The 22,057-nt window shown below is 37.2% G+C and overlaps 2 protein-coding genes across 3 annotated transcripts; one reads left to right on the top strand and one right to left on the bottom strand.

Annotated features, from left to right (window-relative positions):
* Window positions 1-650: 650 nt before the first annotated feature.
* On the bottom strand, window positions 651-20,882 carry LOC122048617 (protein transport protein Sec24-like At4g32640). 2 transcript variants are annotated; one of them, XM_042610166.1, is made up of 24 exons: window positions 19,761-20,882; window positions 19,281-19,517; window positions 19,072-19,146; window positions 18,893-18,991; window positions 11,478-11,589; window positions 11,129-11,256; window positions 10,092-10,211; window positions 9,403-9,483; window positions 8,134-8,211; window positions 7,944-8,036; window positions 7,707-7,761; window positions 6,823-6,899; window positions 6,326-6,397; window positions 6,169-6,252; window positions 4,984-5,103; window positions 4,815-4,883; window positions 3,515-3,592; window positions 3,210-3,348; window positions 2,843-3,001; window positions 2,616-2,761; window positions 2,342-2,521; window positions 1,381-1,469; window positions 1,265-1,296; window positions 651-1,126 (listed from the first exon to the last, which is right to left on the bottom strand). In XM_042610166.1, exons 1-24 carry the CDS (start codon window positions 20,757-20,759, stop codon window positions 1,026-1,028), a joined length of 3,423 nt encoding a protein of 1,140 aa, XP_042466100.1. In that variant the 5' UTR covers window positions 20,760-20,882; the 3' UTR covers window positions 651-1,025. The 2 variants fall into 2 exon arrangements, with proteins under 2 accessions (XP_042466100.1, XP_042466106.1); XM_042610172.1 differs by having other exon boundaries at window positions 6,326-6,394.
* On the top strand, window positions 20,777-22,019 carry LOC122024339 (GDP-L-galactose phosphorylase 1-like). The gene is made up of 3 exons (XM_042582984.1): window positions 20,777-20,909; window positions 21,265-21,557; window positions 21,661-22,019. Exons 1-3 carry the CDS (start codon window positions 20,777-20,779, stop codon window positions 22,000-22,002), a joined length of 768 nt encoding a protein of 255 aa, XP_042438918.1. The 3' UTR covers window positions 22,003-22,019.
* The last annotated feature ends 38 nt before the right edge of the window (window positions 22,020-22,057 follow it).

Here is a 22,057-nt window from a genome sequence, read left to right as displayed (position 1 = left end):
AAATTGAATTTAAAATTAATTAACCAAATTTTCTTTAGATAATTTATTTTTTTAAAGATGCTTGATATGTTTAATATCTACAATTTTCCTTATTTACATCGATTTATTTTCTCAACTTGCTTTTATCTTGATGATTGATTTGTATAATGATTCAATTGGTCTAACCTAGTTTTCCCCAATCGGTTTAATTGATCTAGTCAATGTGATTGAATGGATTGACTTAATAGATTTATCTAACATTCAATTCATTCATTAGGTTAATCTTTACTTAGTTTTTTAAAAAAAAACAAACTTATAAACAAGATTTTAATTGATAGAAGTGGACATTTTTTTTTACAATCAAATGAAATGATACAAGTTCTTCAAATTGTTCAACAAATATTGAAATGTAATTATAGAAAGAATAAAAACCGTTTCATCCCTCATTACCAAATGCACATCTAGAGATGGTAGGATCATACAAACCAAATGTTAATTTCACATAAAAAAAAAAATTAATATCAATCAAGCCGAGAATAGATTGGATGATTCAAAAATGACTCAAGCGAGTCACACAGGCCAAGCAACTAGAGGAACTGAGAGGTTTGTGTGAGCTTCAAGAGGGAAGAGCTGAGAAAAAAAATGGATTGGGTTGAACAAGCAAGCCAAACTAGTCAAATAGAATAAGCCATTCTCTAATATTGCAAGGAACATTTTATCATTGCGGTGACTTGTTTTGAAATAATAGTCCTGTATATGGACATTAAAATCAAATGGTACATGAATTTTTACCAATCATCTTGTTCACAATCTAAAAAAAAACTCATTCTGCACGTCAGGTGTCATTACTAACAAAGTTGAAAACATTCGAATCAGCAATTGTGGCCATTGTGGCCGCTCACCTGACGGAACTCAGCATGAGCACCGAGAAACATTTGATGCTCCTCTTGTTCTTGTCTCTCAGTAAATTTGGTGCCAGAAAAAAAAAATGCCAATAACCAAAATTGTTTTTGAATAAGCACACATTCGGATCAAAACATTTTTGTTTAAAATGTTTTGATTTGCTGCTGCACATGCATAAAGAACTCAACGTAGGAGAGTTCACCAGGGGTTTTGTCGTCAACCATATATGAAAGGAATTGCAAGCCTGCCCAAAAGTGATACTACAATGAGATGGCAGATTGTTTCGGCAGCAAAAAAGGTTCCGTGGCAAGCAAACAACAACAAAGGCCAAAATACTTGAACAAACTAAATGTTGATTTATGAGATTGAAACTTTTACTAACCTGAAGGAGCTCCCTTTCGGCAAACCCATAAACTGCATTGGATTTTAAAATTTTGTTGTTATAAAACTATAGAACTATTATTTTACTGAATGAGAAAAGCCAAATAACAGCCATACCGTAGATACGAGCATCTTTGTTGTCTTATCTCATTAAGTACATCATTAAGTTTCTTTGACAGAGGATTGTCAAATTGTTGCAATGCAAGCTACATTGATAAAAAAACTCATCTCATCAGTAACTAGCCTACGTCTAAAAAAATCTATGGCTAACAATTGCACACGGCTAAAGCTGCATCTTGCAAAGTTGTTTTAAATTTGATAGATAAGTGAAAGAGAGGGATATCCAGCAAGTTTTGAACTTTATTTTTGGTGTTCTATGAAATTAGAACTCTATTTTTGGTATTGTATCAGATTGCTGGTTTACTCGACAAAGAAAAGTAAGAAATAAGAATAGAATTCAATTTTCTAAAGAATAGAGATTGAAAACACTAATTGGTCAAATCTGCTTTGAGAATTCCTTCAAAAAAAACATGAGCAAAGGAACCTCGGATATTAAGATAAACAAGTCTTGTGATTCTAAACAAAAGGGAAAAGGAAATGGAATTCAAATTCTCATTTTTTTTCACTCGATTCCAAACATAAATCCAAAATAACAATTGAAATTATGATTTTTAAGAATTCTTTTATGGTATAGAATTGAAATTCTTTTACACGAAAATTGGTTCCAAAACGCTGCTAGGATTCTCATGATTTGTGTCGACACAACTCACGAACTCTGAGGCCCATGAACACTCATGATCAAGATAAAGATGTTTTGCTTATGCATGTGAGTGGATAACAGAACCTAAAGTTTGCTTATACATGTGCCTGGTTAACAGAACTTAAATCTACTGATGGTTTAGAACTGTTGGAGCTGTAATAGTGGAAAATTTGCCAGGTATTAAATTATTGACAAGTTTGCATATGTATTAGTTGCATCAGTAATCATCACAAATATTCTTGATTGAAAGAAGATTGCCAAGAAGGAAAATGAAGAAGAGGCCAATGATAAGTAGAAATCCAAGAGAAATGAAGGTACCTGAGATGGAAGCCCTTCCACAGAAGAAACTCCAAATAGCTGTTGAAGAGTGTCTTGGTTGGCCATGTTTCCGATATAAATTAAACCATCTTCACCATTTTCAAGAAGATAAATCCCATCATCTTTTATGTGCTCACTAGAGAGAAAAATAGTAGATGCTAAAAGGGACCCATTCTCTTCCTGCGTCATTTGAATTATCATGAGTCAAGGCTAATTATTGGATATCAATAGTCTGTTTGAGGAAAAATTAAAAATGGAAACCAACCATACAGACCTTGGTAGCAAGATCATGAAGTGATATCATCCTAGGATATACTAATGGGATAGCTAATGGTACAGAAAGAGATGCAACACGGCTGACCCAATATGATCGATCATCGACACTTCCATCGTTCCGCAAACCAACGCTTTTAGACAAAGCTGAAGTAGAAAAGAGTAAGAACACCAATGACACCAATGATACAATAAATGCTCCAATCTTTGTCATGCATAGAAACATACCTAGAGTATATAGAGGCAATAGTTCGAGGGTCTCTGGAGATTGTCTGAATGATGATACTGTTGCACAATATTTTCTGTGGGAATGTAGGATGTTGATACAGAGATCAGTGATTTGCTGCCTTACTTGAGAAAGAGGGCTCATAGGGATGCTGCTTGCAGCTGCAAGCATAGACAAATGCAAAACATTTAGCTAAATCTGAATTAAATATTATAGTTTATACAGCACACTTGCACTTTCAAAACTAAACAAGCAAAAACATACACTTATAAGCTTCAGAATTAACAAAACTGTAGTATGTTATATTGCAGAATTCCAGTAAGCAGAAGGCACTCGTGAAGATAATAGATAGTAGAAGTAGAACTTTACCTTGCTTGAGCAAACAAGTAAATTGAGCATCCAAATCAGCGGATTGGCACAAACTGCTGATATTATCAGTGCAAGTAAGGGACAGATTAATAACTCGAATCCTTCGTTGCCCATACACAGTGGTATAAAGAAGTGCACACTGCAGAAATAGCATGACCGAGTGATACTATAAATATTAGAGAAAGGAAAAATGTGACTTGCAAAGTTATCATGTCTTTAGTAGCAGGACATCATTAACAAAAGTAGGTCAGGACATGGGAGATACACCAATTAATCCCAGTATTCATGTAGGTTCCACCACAAACCTGAAATGTACATTCTGAATTCACCTGGAGCTTGCCCTCATGTTTAAATGTGACCATTATGGTTTTGTCACTGTCAATCTGGATAAGAAAGACTTGATTAGAGGAATGAAAAATACTCTGAAATAAAATAATTAATGCATGGAACGTTAAGATAGTCAGTATAAGATACTCCAATTATATATATATATATTGGAATTCTACCAGAAATGGTGTTAGGATAAATCACATTAACCTTTACATGAATCCAATAGATACACAAAGGTGTCAAAAAAGAGAGTACAAAACTGATTGCGTAAGCACAAACATCCAGGTGCATCTTGATGGCACCAAAATCAAGGTCGGTTTGCAAGTTACATATATGTTTGAACTTTGAAGTGACATTAAGGTTAAAGCTAACTAGATGATTCACGCCACACATTTTTGTCTATTTTATTCATCAGTTATGCTGAGATTTCAAGAACTTTTGGAGAGCCTATGCAGCAAGTTAGCCCAAGGAAAAGCTGGCATAGTTGCTTACATACTGCCATGCAATAATCTTCACTAGGTCTCATAAGAATGCGCTGGTACTTTTCCTCTGTTTTTCCCAGATGTGAGAGAGTAAGTGCACTACATAGGACTCTGACATTTATACCCTTCATCTGGTCCTTCAATACCCATGTTGGATATCAACACTTTTGAGCAGACACTCGATACCGTTGATTACATATAAAAGTTTCTAACAATAATCGTATCAGACACAATGATCTACACACATATTTGACACTCGTACCCAAGTCTAGTTATCAAACATAGAGCTTATCAATTCTTGAATTGCAATGTGACACAAATATGGAAGGATTCCTCACTATCAATTTGGCATTTAAAACTGCATGCTTAACAAGCACGAATTGTGGTGGTAACTTAGTTGGGCACACATCTGATGCAGTTAGTTGATATGGGCATAAAAAATTTGTAACATTATAGTTTTTTTTCAATGTTTTGGGAACTCTGGTTTAACTATTGCAGTTATAGCTTCTTCTGTTTTGTTAATACTGATGAAAAAGAAGAATAGAACAGATAAATGTCCAACAGACTATTGCAAAATGGTTCAGAGCTTTATACATGTATTCTTCATAAGAAATAGTAGTTATTCCATGTGTATACCATATTGTTTCTAGAAACAAATCTAGTACCTTTATCATCATGCTCAAAAGCAGAATTTAACTTGATGTTGTTGTAGCTTTAGGAGAATTATTAAAGTAATCAAACAATATAAATTAGCTAAACATCAGTTAGAAAGTAATATTAAGTAGCTACTTACACCAGGAAGATCAATATCACTGGGAACACTTTTGCAAAAATTTCCAGAGTATTCTTGAACTTCAAGACCCTATTAAATAAAACATTTAGGCAATAGTTCTGGTTATAGAAATTGTCTAGCAAACATGGTACAGGTTGTAAGGAAGTTTTAAATGCAGAATCAAGTTTACCCGGCTACATCTAACACGCATCACTGCTTCAAAACCTTGCGGTCTACTAATGTTCCATTTAAGATCATTGTAGAGTTTACCCGGATCGGAAAGAGCAGAAAATGGATAATAATAATAGACCTGCAACAATGCAAGTGAAAATTGAGACACAAGCTCCAGCATCAAGGAACAAGGTTTCTCAAGGTAAATAGTTTATTATTTTGCAAAAAGAAAGTACTCATGACCATTGAACATTGCAATGTGCTGATGCCTAATAACAAAGGAACAACAGCAGCTGTAAATCTATAACCCTACTGCCTGAAAATTATGATTTGGGTGACGGATTCACATCACAGCAGATGATGTAATATGCACAAATTGTAACAATAAAATTAATGAAAGAAGGTTTTGATGCAAAAGATTCTTTCTGAAAGCAATGCCAGTGAAGGTTGAAGTTGAAGCATTTTATATAAGACCATTTTCTGAAAAATAGAAGATACTTTCTCTGCCTTGGTAGAGTTCTTATTAGTTGTCTTTGAAATGTAGATTTTATGATTTGTATTTAAAGGAGACTACTACCACTGAGTCAAAAACATTATAGATAAAATCAAACTCAAAATCAGGATCTGCTAAGAATAATAAAAAAAATCCAATAAAGATAATGTAATGCAATAGTTGGTTATACAATCACCACACTAATTACAGTAGGGAGACCAAAGAAATCATTATCATTAAATAATGTAGCCCCATCTATATATGGGGCCAGTTATATGGACTTTATCTTTCTATTGAACTCTATGTGAAGGTATATTATTAGTTATATCCGTATATGGCTTCCTTAAATCCCTTAGACCTTTGAGTTCCAATGCTTTCATCTTGTATGACTAGATACTGCTCATCTTTGAACTTGTTCATTCTATCTTAACCTTTGTTACTTACTCATTTTATCATCTGCTGGACTAAATCTAACTTCTCTAAGATAGTAAAGTTATGATAGCATTTGAATTTCTTTAAATATAAACCATCAATTCATCGTGCATCTGGGCAATGATAAAACAACTGTCTATTATATGAGAGATTCTAATAAGGAATTTAGGTTAATTAATATTAACTGGAGCTGTATTTGAGAACTTCTAGTGTAAAGCAATTTGCATTAGTATAATTTGTGAGCCAGTTCCTATTATAGCATTAGGATAAAAGCAATACCTGCCCTCCTGTAGTTCTTGGAATAATAGAAATGGAAGCAATGTCAACAAAAGTCTGGGTAGTGACAAATATATCCACACACACCTGAAGAACGACAAAAAACTTACTTTCCACTTTATTGATGGATAACACACAAGAAAGAGCCCAAGTGACTTGCCTGGTGCTCAGCAAACTCTATGGCCATGGTTTTAAGTGTCTTGTCTGCTGGCTGAAGTAACTTATGAGCCTTCTGGAATCACATGATATCAGATTGACAAAATTATAGATAAGACATTTTCAAAAACCTCAATTGACACCTAATCATTGACTATATATTATATGTCAAATCAAGTAGCAGAAAACTCATACAAACTTCAAGAAGTTATATACAAAAGTCATCACAGGGGCATTGTTATATATTGGCAACTTAACTGGAGAAAATAAATAAAAACCATCAACAACAGTGTCAAGCAAATACAAAAATGAAGGCACACATCACTTAATAAAAAGGTATTAATCATTGTCAAAATTCAAATATTGAGTGGAATTGTTTTTACTGAACAAATTATTTTTGTTTCTGCTAAATAATTCTACCACTTCCCAAACAAGTTCCATGACACTAACAACGGGAAATCATCTTGACAGGGTAACAAAGGATACAAAGGGTGCCCATACCTTGTCACTAGCAGGGACATTGGTTCTTCCTTCAGCTTCTCTGGAAGAAAGAGACCCGATACCAACTGATGGCAGGACTGCAAAATGAAGAAAAGTAAAATTCTTGCACAATACAAGTATCATATCAGCAAAACTAAAGGATCCTATATGAATTAGGTAGAAGGAACACAAGAAATTAATTTAGTTTGTGGACAGTTGACTTGAACTTGTGCCTATTCAAGTAATATGAGCTGAGTACAGTTTACAATGTTCTCAACAATTTTGGTACCACAAAAAGTTGTTTTCCATAAGGAATCAATGGGGATGATCCATTCTTCAATCTATGCCTTATATGAGCTTATGATTCATCAATAACCTAGAATTGTTGACATTTAGATGAGTTAGGTAGAATCCCAATTTGAACAAGAAAAGGATATGAAGAAATATATCACATAGTATGTAGTATGTACACAACACTATCATTGAGTGTGACAATTCTTATTGCAGAAAAAAAATTGTTCTTCAATAAACCAATTCAAGTCCACCTACAACAAGGAATGCTCTCATGTTGATTCTACCTGCACCTCAAAACTTCCATCTGGCCTCACTTCAATGTGGATCTAAAAAAAGAGCAGCCAAACCTACACTCATGGTTCCTCTACTGCAGAAACATAATCAAACAAACAATTGAAATGAGAGCCAAAATTCTACACCGGTATTAGGATCAGGGATTTAAAAGCATGTTAATATGATTAATTATTGACTAGTATTTATCATTATAATCATATAATTTTGTGTCAATCTCAGATATGCTAGTACATAGAGGTTGATCGTGTGTGTAAAGGAGTAAAGGACTGCTACTTTGATTGGTTGGGATTATAGTTCTCAAGAGTTTTGCTGGTTACCTGATTGAAATACAAGTAGTTTTCCCCCTGTTGGTTTCAGAGCCAGAAACCCAGCCTGCAAACAAATGAAATTACCCTTAATTCGTCGCTGCAAGGACCCTCAAATTCTTGACTGATTTAGTGCAGAAAATAGTTCTTAAGAAATAAAAAAATTTTGTAGTGTACTCATAATTCCCAATTCAAGAAAGGAAAAGAAAATGAGATACCACTACTTTTATACTAGTACATAATTATCACCTTGATAGCGGCACCAAATGCAGATCCAGCAATTTTGTTGCTGCCAAACATCCCTGGAATGTTCTCTAGCAACTGTTCTAAACTTTGGCGGCACTGAAGTCTCAGAAACATGAAACATTTTAAGTAAAAAGACAAAAAGGGTGATTATTTACATCTTTGTAATCTTAACAAAAGGGCAAAGACAACTAACCTCAGTAAGCTGCACAATTATATCCATGTGGAGAGGTGTATAAACATCATCTATGTCGGGAACAATGAGCATTAGAGGCTGTAATGCAATATGCAGATCACTGTTAGTCTTGAAGACTAATGCATAGATTACTCATCAAATTATCTTATGTCAGAAATGCATGGTGGAGTGAATAAAGAAAAAGTCATAAAGTACACTAACATTTCTGGAAAAAGCTTACATGCAATATAAAATATAGATAAACTAGACAAATCCTCAAACAAAAGTATTCAAAAGTACAAAAAACAGTCTTGGACTTTTATTTGAATAGAAATATTCTTCTATATTTTTATGCACTTTGTAATCCAAATGTAACATCTATAGATTAAGTACTGAGAAAACATTGGGTCATTTTGATGATTAACAAAATATTTGAGAATCTGTTGTGATCAGCTAAACCTCATCCTAAAATGGTATAAAGAGTTGTTCTCTAATGAGCATATATAGTTAATTTATGGTGAGACTCAAATAGTGGCACCATATTTTAGTACTACATATGGTGAGCTAACAAAGTGTTATAAACTTAGAGGTGTCATCTACTATTAATTTAGGCTTAAGGATTTGGGTTAGTGGTTCGGCTTAACAAGTTATTAGGTTAGTTGTTTTATTTAAGCGAGTCATGACAACTAGCATTAAACAGACTTAATTATAGACACATTGAGGCATTCAAAAAGGCATGTGTGATGGTGTAACCACCATAGAGCTTCACATGCCACCTACTAGGGAAGAATTCGAGCAGTGAGTTTGACTTTGGGTCTTGAAGGGATGTCAAGTCTAAAGCATAGATTATGGTAGTGATACTCTAGTGTAGTACCACATTATGAGTTGTGGACTAATAAAAAAGCTTTATAAGCTTAGATAAGTAGGCTTGAATTTAAGTATTTTGCATCAATTGTGAGTCAAATAGTTGGTGGTTTAGTTATCTCATCTAAGCAGTTCAGAAATAAAAACTACAATGCTATATATTTCAGTTCGATAGTATTTCTTATGTTTGATATTGATTAAATAAGATAATCAATATCTCCTCTTCAAGATAACTCTTCTTTGTTTTCAAACTTGTCAAATTTTGCATATTAATTTTATGTTTTAAACTTAATATTCAAATAATTTAATTTGAATACAAGTACTTTAGGTAAGATATGCACAGGCATTAAGAATTAAAAAGCTTTGACTCTTAGCTGAGAAACACATTGATCAAATGCTTGACAACATGATACTTTAGTTGAATACCTGTTGTGAGGATCTCGTTAAATTGTAGAAATGAACAGTGCAATCAAAAGTGGCAATACCAACCATTGTTCGAGGGCCATCCTGCAAAAAAGATGTCTTTTTAATGCAGGAGACAATTGAAATACCCAACTAGTTAAGAAAAACAGTATAAATTTCAACCATCTAAACTAAATGGCAAATGATCAAGTTAAAAAAAATAAATATGGGAAAGAGTAGGTTAGAGGAGGGTTCTTCAAGTGTCAAGTTATTTACATGCAGGAATAAGGAGATTCTAATTAACTTTATGAGCATACCAAGAAGCTTCATGCTCTAGGACACTATATCCCAATATTCTATCCTAAAGTTGCTCATGTGCATGGATAAATTCTTGTACCAACACTCTAATGTCAATTTGGGCTCAGATGAGTATGCCTTCTGGTGAAGCAGATGATATGAACCAAGAAAACATATTGGTATAGTCACATGCAGTTAAATAATTAAGTTACTGTCCAAATCTGGCCAATTAACATTCTGTTGGAAACAAATATCTAAGGTGCATAAATAAACATGCCCATGCAAATATAACATTAGTTTATCTGCTTGCTACTTGGATATATTCTTTGTATTTCCTCACTGGGTGTGTGTTGCAATAATGCAGCTAAGAGCTAATTGAGGCTCCACAAATAAACAGCAGAATAGAAGAAACTTACAGGAAGATTAGCAAGAGACTGACTAATTGCACTACAAGCTGCAGCAGTTGCACCTGTTTGTACAGCATTCACTGAAACATCGACAAGGAAGAAAAAGACAGCAGGCATGGGATCACGGACCTGACACAAGGTGATAATACAGAAATTAGCATAACTCAAAAGACCATATGATAGCTTAATGAGCATTGAGTTTGAAATGATCATTCTTTTATCTTGTGATTGACACCCATGAAGACTAGAATTTCTTACAAAAATAAAAGTGTGACAACAAAAGAACTGTTCCCCAAAGGTTCTCATTGAGAAACAAAACAAGAGAACTAATGTTTTCGGAAAAGATTTTGTGGATTAACATAACTGAATTTACATTCAATCGTGGTTTTCTTATTCTTTCATTCTCTTTCATTCACTTCCGTTTTCGCTTTCCCTCCCATGCAAAGTTTATGTCCATTCTTGCTAATTAAGATTGTGAGATTAAGTTCTTCCAGATAAAGGAGGTTGAAAACCACTAGAATTCTTGTCATTTTGTGAATGTTGTTGTGGTGATGCTGGTGGATAAAAAGCCCAACTGAGAAGGGTTGCGTATTATTTTTTTTCAAAAGAGAAATTAAATAAATAAGAAGGAAAAAAAGTGCATCAGAGAGGTAATAGAGGTTAAACAGTGCAGGGAGGAAATGCCCCTATCCCTCAATCAATGATGAGCTAATTCACCACTGTGGAACTCATCATGACTCCTCTTCCAAGGAACTAAATCATATGGCTTAGAGAAGATTTCACTTACACAAGATATAAAACTGTTTCAACCTACTTAAATCACAATCTACTAACATTGTGTTAGTCAATCGTTCGGATGCAAGCAAAGAATATATTTACCGGATATCCAAAATGGTGCACCAGAGAACAACCTTTGTGGAATAATACTTATTTCACAGGAATTATCTTTTCATTAAATTATTCTATTAGTATTTGCACCTTTGTCAATAGTTAAATGAGCACTAAGAAATCTAGAATTAGATCAGAGACAGCCAAAAGAGACTCACCATATATTGCCTAGTAGCAACAAATTCAACTGTTCCTCTACACAGTTCAGGCCTTTTGTCAGCATCGTGTCTCCTTCCATTTTGCCCAAGATTAGAATAGTAGTCCTGTGGCGTGACATTGGTAGAACCTAAAAGATATCCATATCTAGAAGTTAGAAACCTCAAAAAAAAATTAATGAAGGTGTACTGCAAGTAGTCAATGCTTCAGAAACCTCCTAAGAGTAAAATTGATGAGCACATTCTCAGTAAGAAGATTGAGTTGCATAACCTCTATATAAATGGAAATGAAAAAGCAAAACCCAAAGAAATAGACTAGAGTTATGTGTCATAGCCAAATGTTAAAACTTACCACATAAGTTGCAGATGAACTTTTCCCCATGGTCAATAAATTTAAAAAAAGGGTTTATGTAACCCCCGCACCCCGAACACCGGATAGGCCCATTTTCACCAAAGTCCACAATCTATATTTCTCCAAAGAAAAGGCATAAGAAGAGGGTAGATGGTACAAGCTACATCTATGAGAAAACATAGCAGATTAATAACAATTAAGATAGTCAATTTAAATAATCATGACAAATAAGGCTAAACATCAATTTAATCATGACAATAATCATTTTAACTTGTGTATGAATGAAAGATAGTCAATTTAAGCTTGTATGTTAAACATTTCAATTACAAAAATAAGGCTAAGCATCAACCTTTTGTTCATGACAAATAATATATTTAGATTGACAATAGTACATATGCGAATCAATAGCCACAATCCAACATTTCATCATAGACACAAAATGTTACATCAAGATAAGAAACACCAGCAATCAAGCCTTATCCCATTAGGTGGGGTTGGCTATATGGATCATTCTACGCCATTGGAATTTTATCTTATTTTATTGTTAAGTCTTTTTAGGTCTTGTTTTTCCTCATTTGATATGAACATTTGTCATAGTTTCACATCATCTAATTGGAACATTATTGGTCGTCTAAATGCATATCTGTACCATCTTAAATGTGTCTCCCGGAGTTTTCCCTCAATAGGTGCAACCCCGACTTTCTCTCTAATATTTTCATTCTTTTCTTGTCCATCCTTGAATGTTCGCACATCCACCTTAACATCCTCATCTCTACAATGCTCATCTTCCGCTCATGTGCTCATATCATAGCTTAACATTCAGCTCCATATAACATATCAGGTCTAACCGTCATATTTGTAAAACTTTCCTTTAAGTTTTAAAGGTACTTTACGATCACAAAAAAATACCTGATGCTCTCCTCCATTTCAATCATCTCGCTTATATTTAAAAACATACTAGAAAGCAGTCTGTAGAATATCTTATCTTATCTTCCTATTTTATCTCTAGCTTATCTTTATCTCTTGTAAACATATAACTACAAATATATGTCTTGTAATTCATTAGATAATAAGATATATAGTTTAGTTATGAGTTTCTTCCTATTTTTAGTTCTTTAATGATATAAAAAAAAAGACAGCCCGGTGCACGAAGCTCCCGCTATGTGAGGTCCCCGGGAAGGATCCATTGTATGCAGCCTTACCCTAGTTTTTACAAGAGGCTATTTCCAGGATTCGAACCCGTGACCTTTTGGTAACAAAGCAACAACTTATTGCTCTTTAATGGTATCAGAGCAATAAAAAATATTTTTTGAGGAAACTCAATTTTTAGAAGTGAGCAGGATGAATGATTCCGATGTGTCTTAGGACATTGGCCAATCAAACCCCATAATTACTCCCACTAATTTTGATAATTCTTTACCCTTCAAGTCACTAGCTTTAAGCTCTTTGGCCAGAATTATCTTCAATGGTCCAGATCCGTTCAACGAGGGAAGGGTCGTTTCAGCTATCTTGATGGTTATATTCCCAAGACATCTTCAACCAACCCTTCCTTTGCTAATTGGGACATCCAGAACTCCATGGTAATGGCATGGCTCCTACTCTTGATGGACGACACCATTGCTGAGATTTATTTCCTCTATTCGACGGCGAAAGCAATATGGGACGCAGTCAACTTAGCCTATTCAGATTTAGAGGACTCTTCACAAATGTTCGATCTGCGACATCGTTTCAGAAATCTACGTCAAGATGACTGTATAGTCACTCAATATTTCAATTCTTTAACCAAACTCTAGTAGGAACTTGATCTCTTTACTCAGTTAGCCTAGACTGTCACTACCAACAACGAAATCTGTTGCAAATTACTTGCAAAAGAACGAACCTATGATTTTTTGACCGGACTCAATCCTATTCTCGATTATGTTCATGGTAGCATCCTAAGCATTAAACTGCTCTCGAGTCTTGATTCTATTTTTTTGGAGGTCCGTCGTGAAGAACAACACCACCACGACTTTGACAGATCCATGCCTCCGGTTGCAGCCAAATCAGATGCAGCATCTTATCATCTTTGACCTTCACCCAGGCCCAACTCATTCAAATTGGTCAAATGTTCTCATCCTCTATATCCTTGATGACTCATGGTATTTCCTCCTCTACTATGAATGAGTCAGCCACATCGGGTGAGTCTTGGATTATTGATTCTGGTGCTTCTGAGCATATGTCAGGTACTCGCACTATTTTTTCTTCATACAGTCGATATTCTGGTACTCGTACTTTTACTTTGGCTAATAGATCTGATTTACTAGTAGCGGGAATTGGAACTGTGACTTTTAGTCTTAATCTTTTGCTGCATAAAATTTTATTTGTTCCCAAGTTGTCATATAACTTACTCTCAATTAGCAAACTAACTCGGGGTTCAGATATTGTGGCTAATTTTTTCCAAAACTCATGTGTTTTTCATGATTGGAACTCAGGAAAGACGACGATTGGGTGTGCTGTTGAAGTGGCTGGATTGTACTACTTTCTATGTGCTAACTCTGAAGATTCCTATTGTCAAGTTGTTCGTAGTTTGGTCTCTCCTCACCGCCACCACCAAATAAAGTTACTCCATCATCGCCTTGGCCATCCTAGCTTCTCTTATATGCATCGCCTATTTCCTTCATTGTTTCTTCCTTCAGATCACTTTGTGTGTGAAATCTATCAATTAGCTAAACACACTAGGGTTCCTTTTTCAATTCATCCATATCATGCTTCGAAATTTTTTCCCCTTGTTCATAGTGACCTATGGGGTCCTTCACGTATTTCTTCAATTTCAAATAAAAGGTGGTTTATTTCCTTCATTAATGACCATTCTCAGATTTGTTGGATATTTCTTTTACGTGAAAAATCTAAAAGTTGTTCATATATTTGAGTAATTTTATAACATGATTCTCACGTAATTTAACTCTCATATCCAAATTCTTCGAACTAATAATGGAACCAAATTTATTAATTCCTCACTAAATGATTTTTCTTCAAAAAGGGTTATTATTCATCAAAGCTCATATGTCAATACACCACAACAAAATGGTGTATCTGAAAGAAAACATCATCATCTTCTAGAAGTTGCTCGCATACTACTTTTTACTAGCAATCTAAATAAATATTTTTAGGACGCTATTCTAACTGCTTGCTATTTGATAAATCGGTTACGATCTAGGGTGTTAAAATTTAAAACCCCAATTTCCACTCTTTAAGAATGGTTTCCAAAATCTCATATCTTTTCTGATCTTCCTTTAAGCATATTTGGATGCTCGATTTTCGTTCATATTCATAATCAACAGTGTTGTAAATGGCGGCAGTGACCGCCTACTGCCTCGGTCGCCTAGGCGGTTGAATTTTTTTACTTTTTTTATACATAATATTATAAATAATCATTATTCTTTATAATATTTACTTTTAATCAAATATATTAATTTAAAATTAAATATTTGATCTAAATATTTTTTTTAAAAAAAATTTATATATATTAAATTAATAGGATAATTTTATTAGGTTTTAATTAATTCTATTTAAATTATCCCAATCATAGTTAGGAGTTGATTAAAATTCTTAACATAAAATAATTTAATTAAATCCTAACTTACAATTTACCCGCGTACTCTGTTTCAGTCGGGCGACGAGTTTGACACATCACAGAGACCGCGCAATGAGTTCGGACGTGTCATTGGGTTCGAGCAATGTCGAGGCCTATCGCCGGGTCCGTGGGACGCCTCCGGGTCCGTTGCCGAGCTCGAGCGATGGGTCGCGATGAGTCCGAATGCGTTGCAGGGCCCGGACACCACGTTCGGGCTCGCATAACCCATCCAAACTCGTCGTCGGGCCCAAGACATGCATCTGGACGTATCGCAGTGGAGAAACGACAGTAGTGGCGATTCCAAGCATGGCGATGGTGGAAAAAGGTGAGTTACTGCCTAAAGCACCGCCTCAGCCTAAGGCGGTGCAGTTGATGCCCGCCTCCCGTTTAGGCGGCCGCCTCAACAACCATTTAGAATACTGATAATCAAATTAGGTCTAAGTTAGATCCTAAAAGTCACAAGTTCGTTTTTGTTGGGTACTCTTCCACTAAAAAGGTTATAGATGTTATTCTCCTTCAAAGAGAAAATATTTTATCTCTAGAGACATCACCTTTTTTAAACATCAATCCTTTTATTCAAAGCCTTCTACCAAGGGAGTCTCTGATTAAAAATTTGTCCCTATCACATATTTCTCTAACTAATTGAGAATATTTTTGGGAAACAAATTCACCTCCTAATCGAGCTCAGGGGAGATCTTAACTCCATAAAATAAGGAATCTATCTTACTTCCACAAGACCCAAAAATTCAAAATTCAGAAATTCAAGATTACCCTCCTTCTGCAAATCTAGAAATTCCAAGTCAGGAAAATCCATAATCACCTCGAATATCTTCCCGTATCACACTAGTACTACAACAGAAGTAAGCACATAGAAACCAAGTCTGATCTGATATCTCCATCGCCTCACTCCTGGCTTAAGTTTTGGTCCTGATGATACTAAGCTGCCACAATTGGATATGTCAATCGCACTTCGTAAAGGTACTCGTATGTGTACTCAACATCCTATCTCAGATTTTTTAGGATACTCTCATTTATCTAGACATATGCGTGCTTTGGTAACAAATCTCTCAGAAACAGCAATACCAGCTAATATTGACGAGGCTCTTAAACACAAATATTGGCGTACAATAGTCTATGAAGAGATCAAAGCTTTGGAAAACAACAATACATGGGACATAGTCAATCGACCAATAGGAAAGAACCCGGTTGGCTGCAGGTGGGGTCTTCACGATTAAGTGCAAAAGCGATGGTTCGATTGAAAGATACAAAGCCCGTCTCGTGGCCAAGGGGTACACTCAAATTTATGGAATTGACTACCAAGAGAGTTTTGCTGTTGTGGCAAATATCAACACTATTCGGGTATTGCTATCTCTTGCAACAAACTTAGATTGACCACTTCACCAACTAGACGTCAAGAATGTCTTTTTCAACGATGATCTAGCAGAAGAGGTGTACATGGATCTGCCACCTGAGTTCAACAAGAATAAAGAAGCCTCAGTTTGATGTCTAAAGAAGGCTCTCTACTGTCTAAAGTAATCCCCCAAGGCTTGGTTTGACAGATTTGCCAAGACGGTTCAGCAACTTGGTTACAAGCAAGCTCACACCGACCATACTCTATTTCACCATAGAGTAAAGGATAAGATTGTCATACTGATTGTTTATGAAGACGACATTATAATCACCAGTAATAACCTTGAAGAGATGGAAAGGATAAAGAAACATCTTGCAGCAACATTTAAAATGAAGGATCTTGGGAAACTTAGATTTTCCTTAGAATGGAAGTGTTGCTCAAAGCATGGAAGGAATATTCATCTCACAAAGAAAATATATTCTCGACTTACTAAGAGACACCAGGTTAGTGGGATACAAACCCGTTGATACACCCATGGATCCAAATGTAAAACTTGAGACTCATTCAGAAGATTCACCAGTAGACCGAGGCATATTTTAATGACTTGCTAGTAGATTGATTTATCTTGCACACACTAGACCTGTATTAGTCAATTTATGCACTCACCGTATCAATGTCACTTGAATGCTACAAACATAATTTTAAAGTATCTAAAGGGAACTCTTGGCAGAGGGTTGATATTAAGAAAGAATGTCACAAGAAATGTTGAAGTATTTGTTGATGCTAATTGGGCAAGGTGTCCGAATGATCGGAGATCCACTTCATGTTATTGTTCTTTTGTGTTCGAAAATCTGGTCACTTGGCGAAGTAAGAAGTAGTCTATTGTAGCAAGAAGTAGTGACGAGGCTGAGCTTTGTTCCACTGCTCTTGTTATATGTGAAGCCCTTTGGCTGAAACAACTCCTTGAAGAACTACACATACCGAAGCAAAGTTCCATAATTATTTGGTGTGACAACAAAGCTACGATCTCAATTTCACACAACCATGTCCATCATGAGAAAACGAAGCATGTTGAGATTGACCTACATTTCATTAAGAAAATTGATGAAGGCATTATTGAAATTTCCTATGTACCTATCACAGTTGCAGACAATCTTACAAAGGCTCTATTTAAGCCTATGTTTGACCGGTTAATAGAAAAGCTTGGGATGTATAACATATACCATCCAGCTTGAGGGGGAGTGTAGAATATCTTATCTTATCTTCCTATGTGATCTCATATTTTATCTCTAGCTTATCTTCCTATTTTATCTCCTATTTTATCGCTAGCTTATCTTCCTATTTTATCTCTAGCTTTTCTTTCTCTTGTAAACATATAACTATAAATATATATTTCTGTAATTTATTAGATAATAAGATATATAGTTTAGTTATGAATTTCTTCCTGTTTTTAATGCCTTTACAATCAAATGCTAATGAAAGAGTAAATGATCAATGCCTGATGGTAATATAATATCATGGAGGAAGTCTACAGTGAAGAGGTTGTTTTAGGGAGCAACCTCATGGTGATCCTACGGCTCATGGTCTAACTATAAATCTGAAGGAAAACAATGTCAAAGTCCATATTTAGCAAATGGTGACACTAATTACAAGTCATTTTATTGTAGCAGTTTTGTGATACTTCACCCATTCCTTATTTCTTCCTGTTCCCTTACAAAAACTGATCAGTTGCAACTATATCAGCAATGGCAGTATCCAGCAGTGTTCTTATCTTCTAAGTGTTGAAGTACTTTTCTTATACTCATTTTCCCTCCAAGTTTGGTAGTTGTTGATGGTCAGGATTTTTTCGTTGATGGGATGCAACAACAGTTATCAAGGAATGTCTCCATGTCTTTGAACCTGAAACTTGTTTTAATTCCTCTAACGATGGGATTAACAAGTTGACAAAGATGATTGTGGATCAGTCTTTGTTAGTGTCATGCCCTCAATAGGTGTGGATACCATTCCAGGAAGAGCAAGGTGGATTCTACTTCATTAGTATTGGGGGTTTGCATTCACATCATGGTATTGACAGATGGAACTAATGATTAGTAGATCATATAATTTGTCAAAGTATGTTTGTGTACAGTTACTTTGTTATGCATTCATTCTCATATATTATTCATCTTATGAGTCTACTTTGATCTTGTTGAAACAGAAATGCTTCACGTCCATTAATCCCCTATATGGACAATGTGGTGGCCCATTATATGAATTAGTAGCTTTGCTAACTGCTCGAGCTTTTAGCACAAGTTTACAATGAACCATGGAACTTCTATTGTATAAATGGTTGGTTCTTGATTGATTAAGTTTTGCAAGAGATGATGGTAATGTCAAGGCTACAACTTGTAGTTGCTGCATTAGTAATAACCAACAAATGCTCATCGTGACCAAAAAAGAGAGATACGTTACTTCAATAGGCTCCTCAGATGGATGCGGTAGTGCCAATGGTTGAACTAGTAAAGCTAAAGGCATGCTAGATGTAGATAGAAGATCTCCCGTGCATGGTATCTATCAAATAATGAGCTTGGTTAAGCTTAAAGGAACTTATTCTGAGCAACCTGCATAAAGAATATGTCTAGAAACCATACCTTGTTCATGGTGCACCTCATTAAACGAGGACTGCAATTACCAGTGTCATTAGCAATAAAATTGCTATTGGCAGGCTACAATCAGAAAAGTCAGAAATCATTTGAGGAAATGCATTAACGAAGATAGGAGATCTAGTAAGCAGATGTGAGGAGAATAAGACAAAAGTAGACATATGCTTTACAAGTAAAGATAGCAGATGAGTGTCTACCGGAGGAAAGTTTGCTTGATTTCCTTGTCGAGTCTCATAGTATATGATTGATGAACTAGGCAGGGGTCGTGGAACTTGGTTAGGATTGATCTTTTGTAACATTGATACTCGTGAGCCTGCAAGAGATAAGTGCCCCATAGCAGAAGGAACAGAAGGTAGAGTTTGGCCTGGTGCACGAGGTGGCATGCTGAACATTCTAGGAGGTGTTTGACCAAAACCAGGCACGGAAGCAGCCATCTAACACCAAATTTAAGGATTATCATGGCATCAACTCTTATTCTATTAATTCAGTACATATTGCTACCGACTGCGAACCACAAAATTGCATGGTCCTAACCAAAACGACATAGAAGGAAGAGCATCAAGTTAAATTGATGCTTATGACCAGTAAGAGAAAGAAACAAAATAACTTCCTGCTAATGTATTTAGATAGACGTTGTAGGCGGATAACTTATTTATTCAGAAATCAAATTCACCAACCTCCTGTGGTTGTGATGACCAACCTGGCGCCTCAAAAGGAGCACCTGTGGTCGGAGGCCCTGAGAATGGCCGTGTAGGTAATGGACCTTCATACAGTGGCGAAGAAGGCCTTCCAGCATATGGCTGAGAGGTTGGGATTCCCATGTACGGCTGTGGGATCGGTGGCCTACCAAGTGGTTGCGAGGTTGATGATCCGGCGAAGGTTGGTTGTGATGCTGTCGGCCCGACTAAGGTGAGTTGTGAAGGCAGGATTCCAGCTAAAGGCGGCTGCACGGTCGACCGGGCAAAGGTGGTCTGTGAAGGCGGGATTCCAGCTAAGGGCGGCTGCAAGGTCGACGACGCACTGAAGGGCTGCAAACTCGACGATCCTCCAAATGACTGTGAGGTCGGCGGTCCTGCGGCAGGCTGTTGAGGAATAGATGGCCGGGAAAGAGGGGGCTGCGAGGTCGGCGGTACGGAAATGGGTCGCTGCGATGGTGGCGGTCTAGCAAAAGGTAGCTGCGTCGGCCGCGGCCCAGATAAGGGCGTCTGCAAAGTCTGTGGCCTAGCAAACGGAAGCGACAACGGCGCAGACACAGGCGCGGCAGCTGCATTCGTGCTCCTTCCAATCGAATGAGCACGAGGAAGGGCGACAGAAGGAGGCGCCGTGGCCAACGTCGGGGCGTTCTCTGGCGGAGTTCGCTGCGCCGGAGTGGTTTGGGAAATCCGAGGCGCATCCAGGTTGTCAAACGAATGCCCGTTGCTGTCCGCGATCGCAGGCGCAAAAGCCTCTGATGGCGGCGGTCGAGACGCTAAGGCTGGAGGAGGCCCCCGGTGGGAGGACGCTGGGGGAGGAGCGGAAAACGGAGGCGGCACGGAGGCGCTCGGTGCGGGAAAAGGCATCAGTGGCCCTGCGAACTGGGTGGCGGCGGCGGCGGCGGCGGCGACAACGTTGGGGTTGGCGGAGGGGGAGGAGCCCGGCCTCAGGCCGGAAGGCCCCGACACGAAGGGCGACTCCATGATTTAGGGTTAGGATAATGGGTGGGGGAGAAGAGACGGCGGAGGCGTGGTGCTCTAGAGTGGAAGAGAGACGGCAGATCGGGATCTGGGAGACTCCGGGGAGGGGATCAAGTGAGATGGACATGGGGAAGCCAAAGCTTCCAGAAAAAGGCATGCCGGATGACGAAAAATGTCCGAGGTGGCGTGAGGACATTGGTGGGACAACGTGGAGACAGCGGCGTGCGTCACCGGGTGGGACCTGGCGGTGATACGTTACGAGGTTGGCAGGTTGAGTCCAGATCCTCTGCGCCCGCCTCCCGTGCGCCCTCTGCGCCTGTCGCTACGCGACAAAAAACTCACGCGCTAAGCACGTGCGTTTCTCCGCTCCAGTAATAAAACCCAACTCCAACGCACACATATCGTTTCCTGCTGATCGGTCTATTGACCGATCAGCAAGAATTCTGATCGGTCAGCAGACCGATCAGAAGGAATGCTGATCGGTCTTGCTGACCGATCAGCATTCCAGCAGGATTTGCTTTATTAACTTTTTTTTTTTTTTCTTTTTTGTCCATACCTTTTCCTGTGGAGAGAGCTCCTACTCAAAGAGTTCCAATTGCTAAAGGTCTGCTGTGCCATGGTGGAGTGAAGATCTCACTATTGCTGAACTATCCAGTGAGGGGCCTTGTTTACGAGGGAGGAACTAGTTTGAAAGACTTATCTGATGTAGTTTCCAAGTCTTGCAAGTGTCTTCAAGAGAACAATATCCCATTTAATGTTCTTATTTCTGATTCAGGCTGGAGGATCTTTCTCTTTCCCCAGGTAAACTTCTATTGATCACATGAACTTACTAGTCATATTCAAAATATAGCTCTTAGATTTATCAGTCAATAAAGAGGTATTATTTATCGTATCATTCTGGCAGTGTTATGCCGAAAAACAAGCCTTGGGCGAAGTGAGTGAGGAGATCCTAGAGACTCAAGTGAACCCTACTGTGTGGGAGATCAGTGGGCATATGGTGCTGAAGCGCAAGAAAGACTTCGAAGAGGCAACAGAGCAATATGCTTGGAGGCTATTAGCTGAGGTCTCTCTTTCGGAGGCAAGGTTCAAAGAAGTGGAAGACTACATCTTTGGGGCCCTTGGACTAGAGGAGTCTACGAAGGAAAAGATCAAGCTGGAAGAGAAAAAGGAAACCTCATTTCAGTCATTAGCCCCTATCGATCGAGCTACTTGTAACCTTGCAGAAGGTTGCCTAGTCTTGCAGTGAGAAAGATAACATTGTAAGTTGCGTATGAAAATCCTGCTGGAATGCTGATCGGTCA

This window comes from Zingiber officinale, chromosome 1B (assembly GCF_018446385.1).
Source record: "Zingiber officinale cultivar Zhangliang chromosome 1B, Zo_v1.1, whole genome shotgun sequence".
In the NCBI taxonomy this organism is placed as follows: domain Eukaryota; kingdom Viridiplantae; phylum Streptophyta; class Magnoliopsida; order Zingiberales; family Zingiberaceae; genus Zingiber; species Zingiber officinale.
Note: the sequence above shows the minus strand (reverse complement) of the source record. Positions and strands in the feature narration are given on the sequence as shown.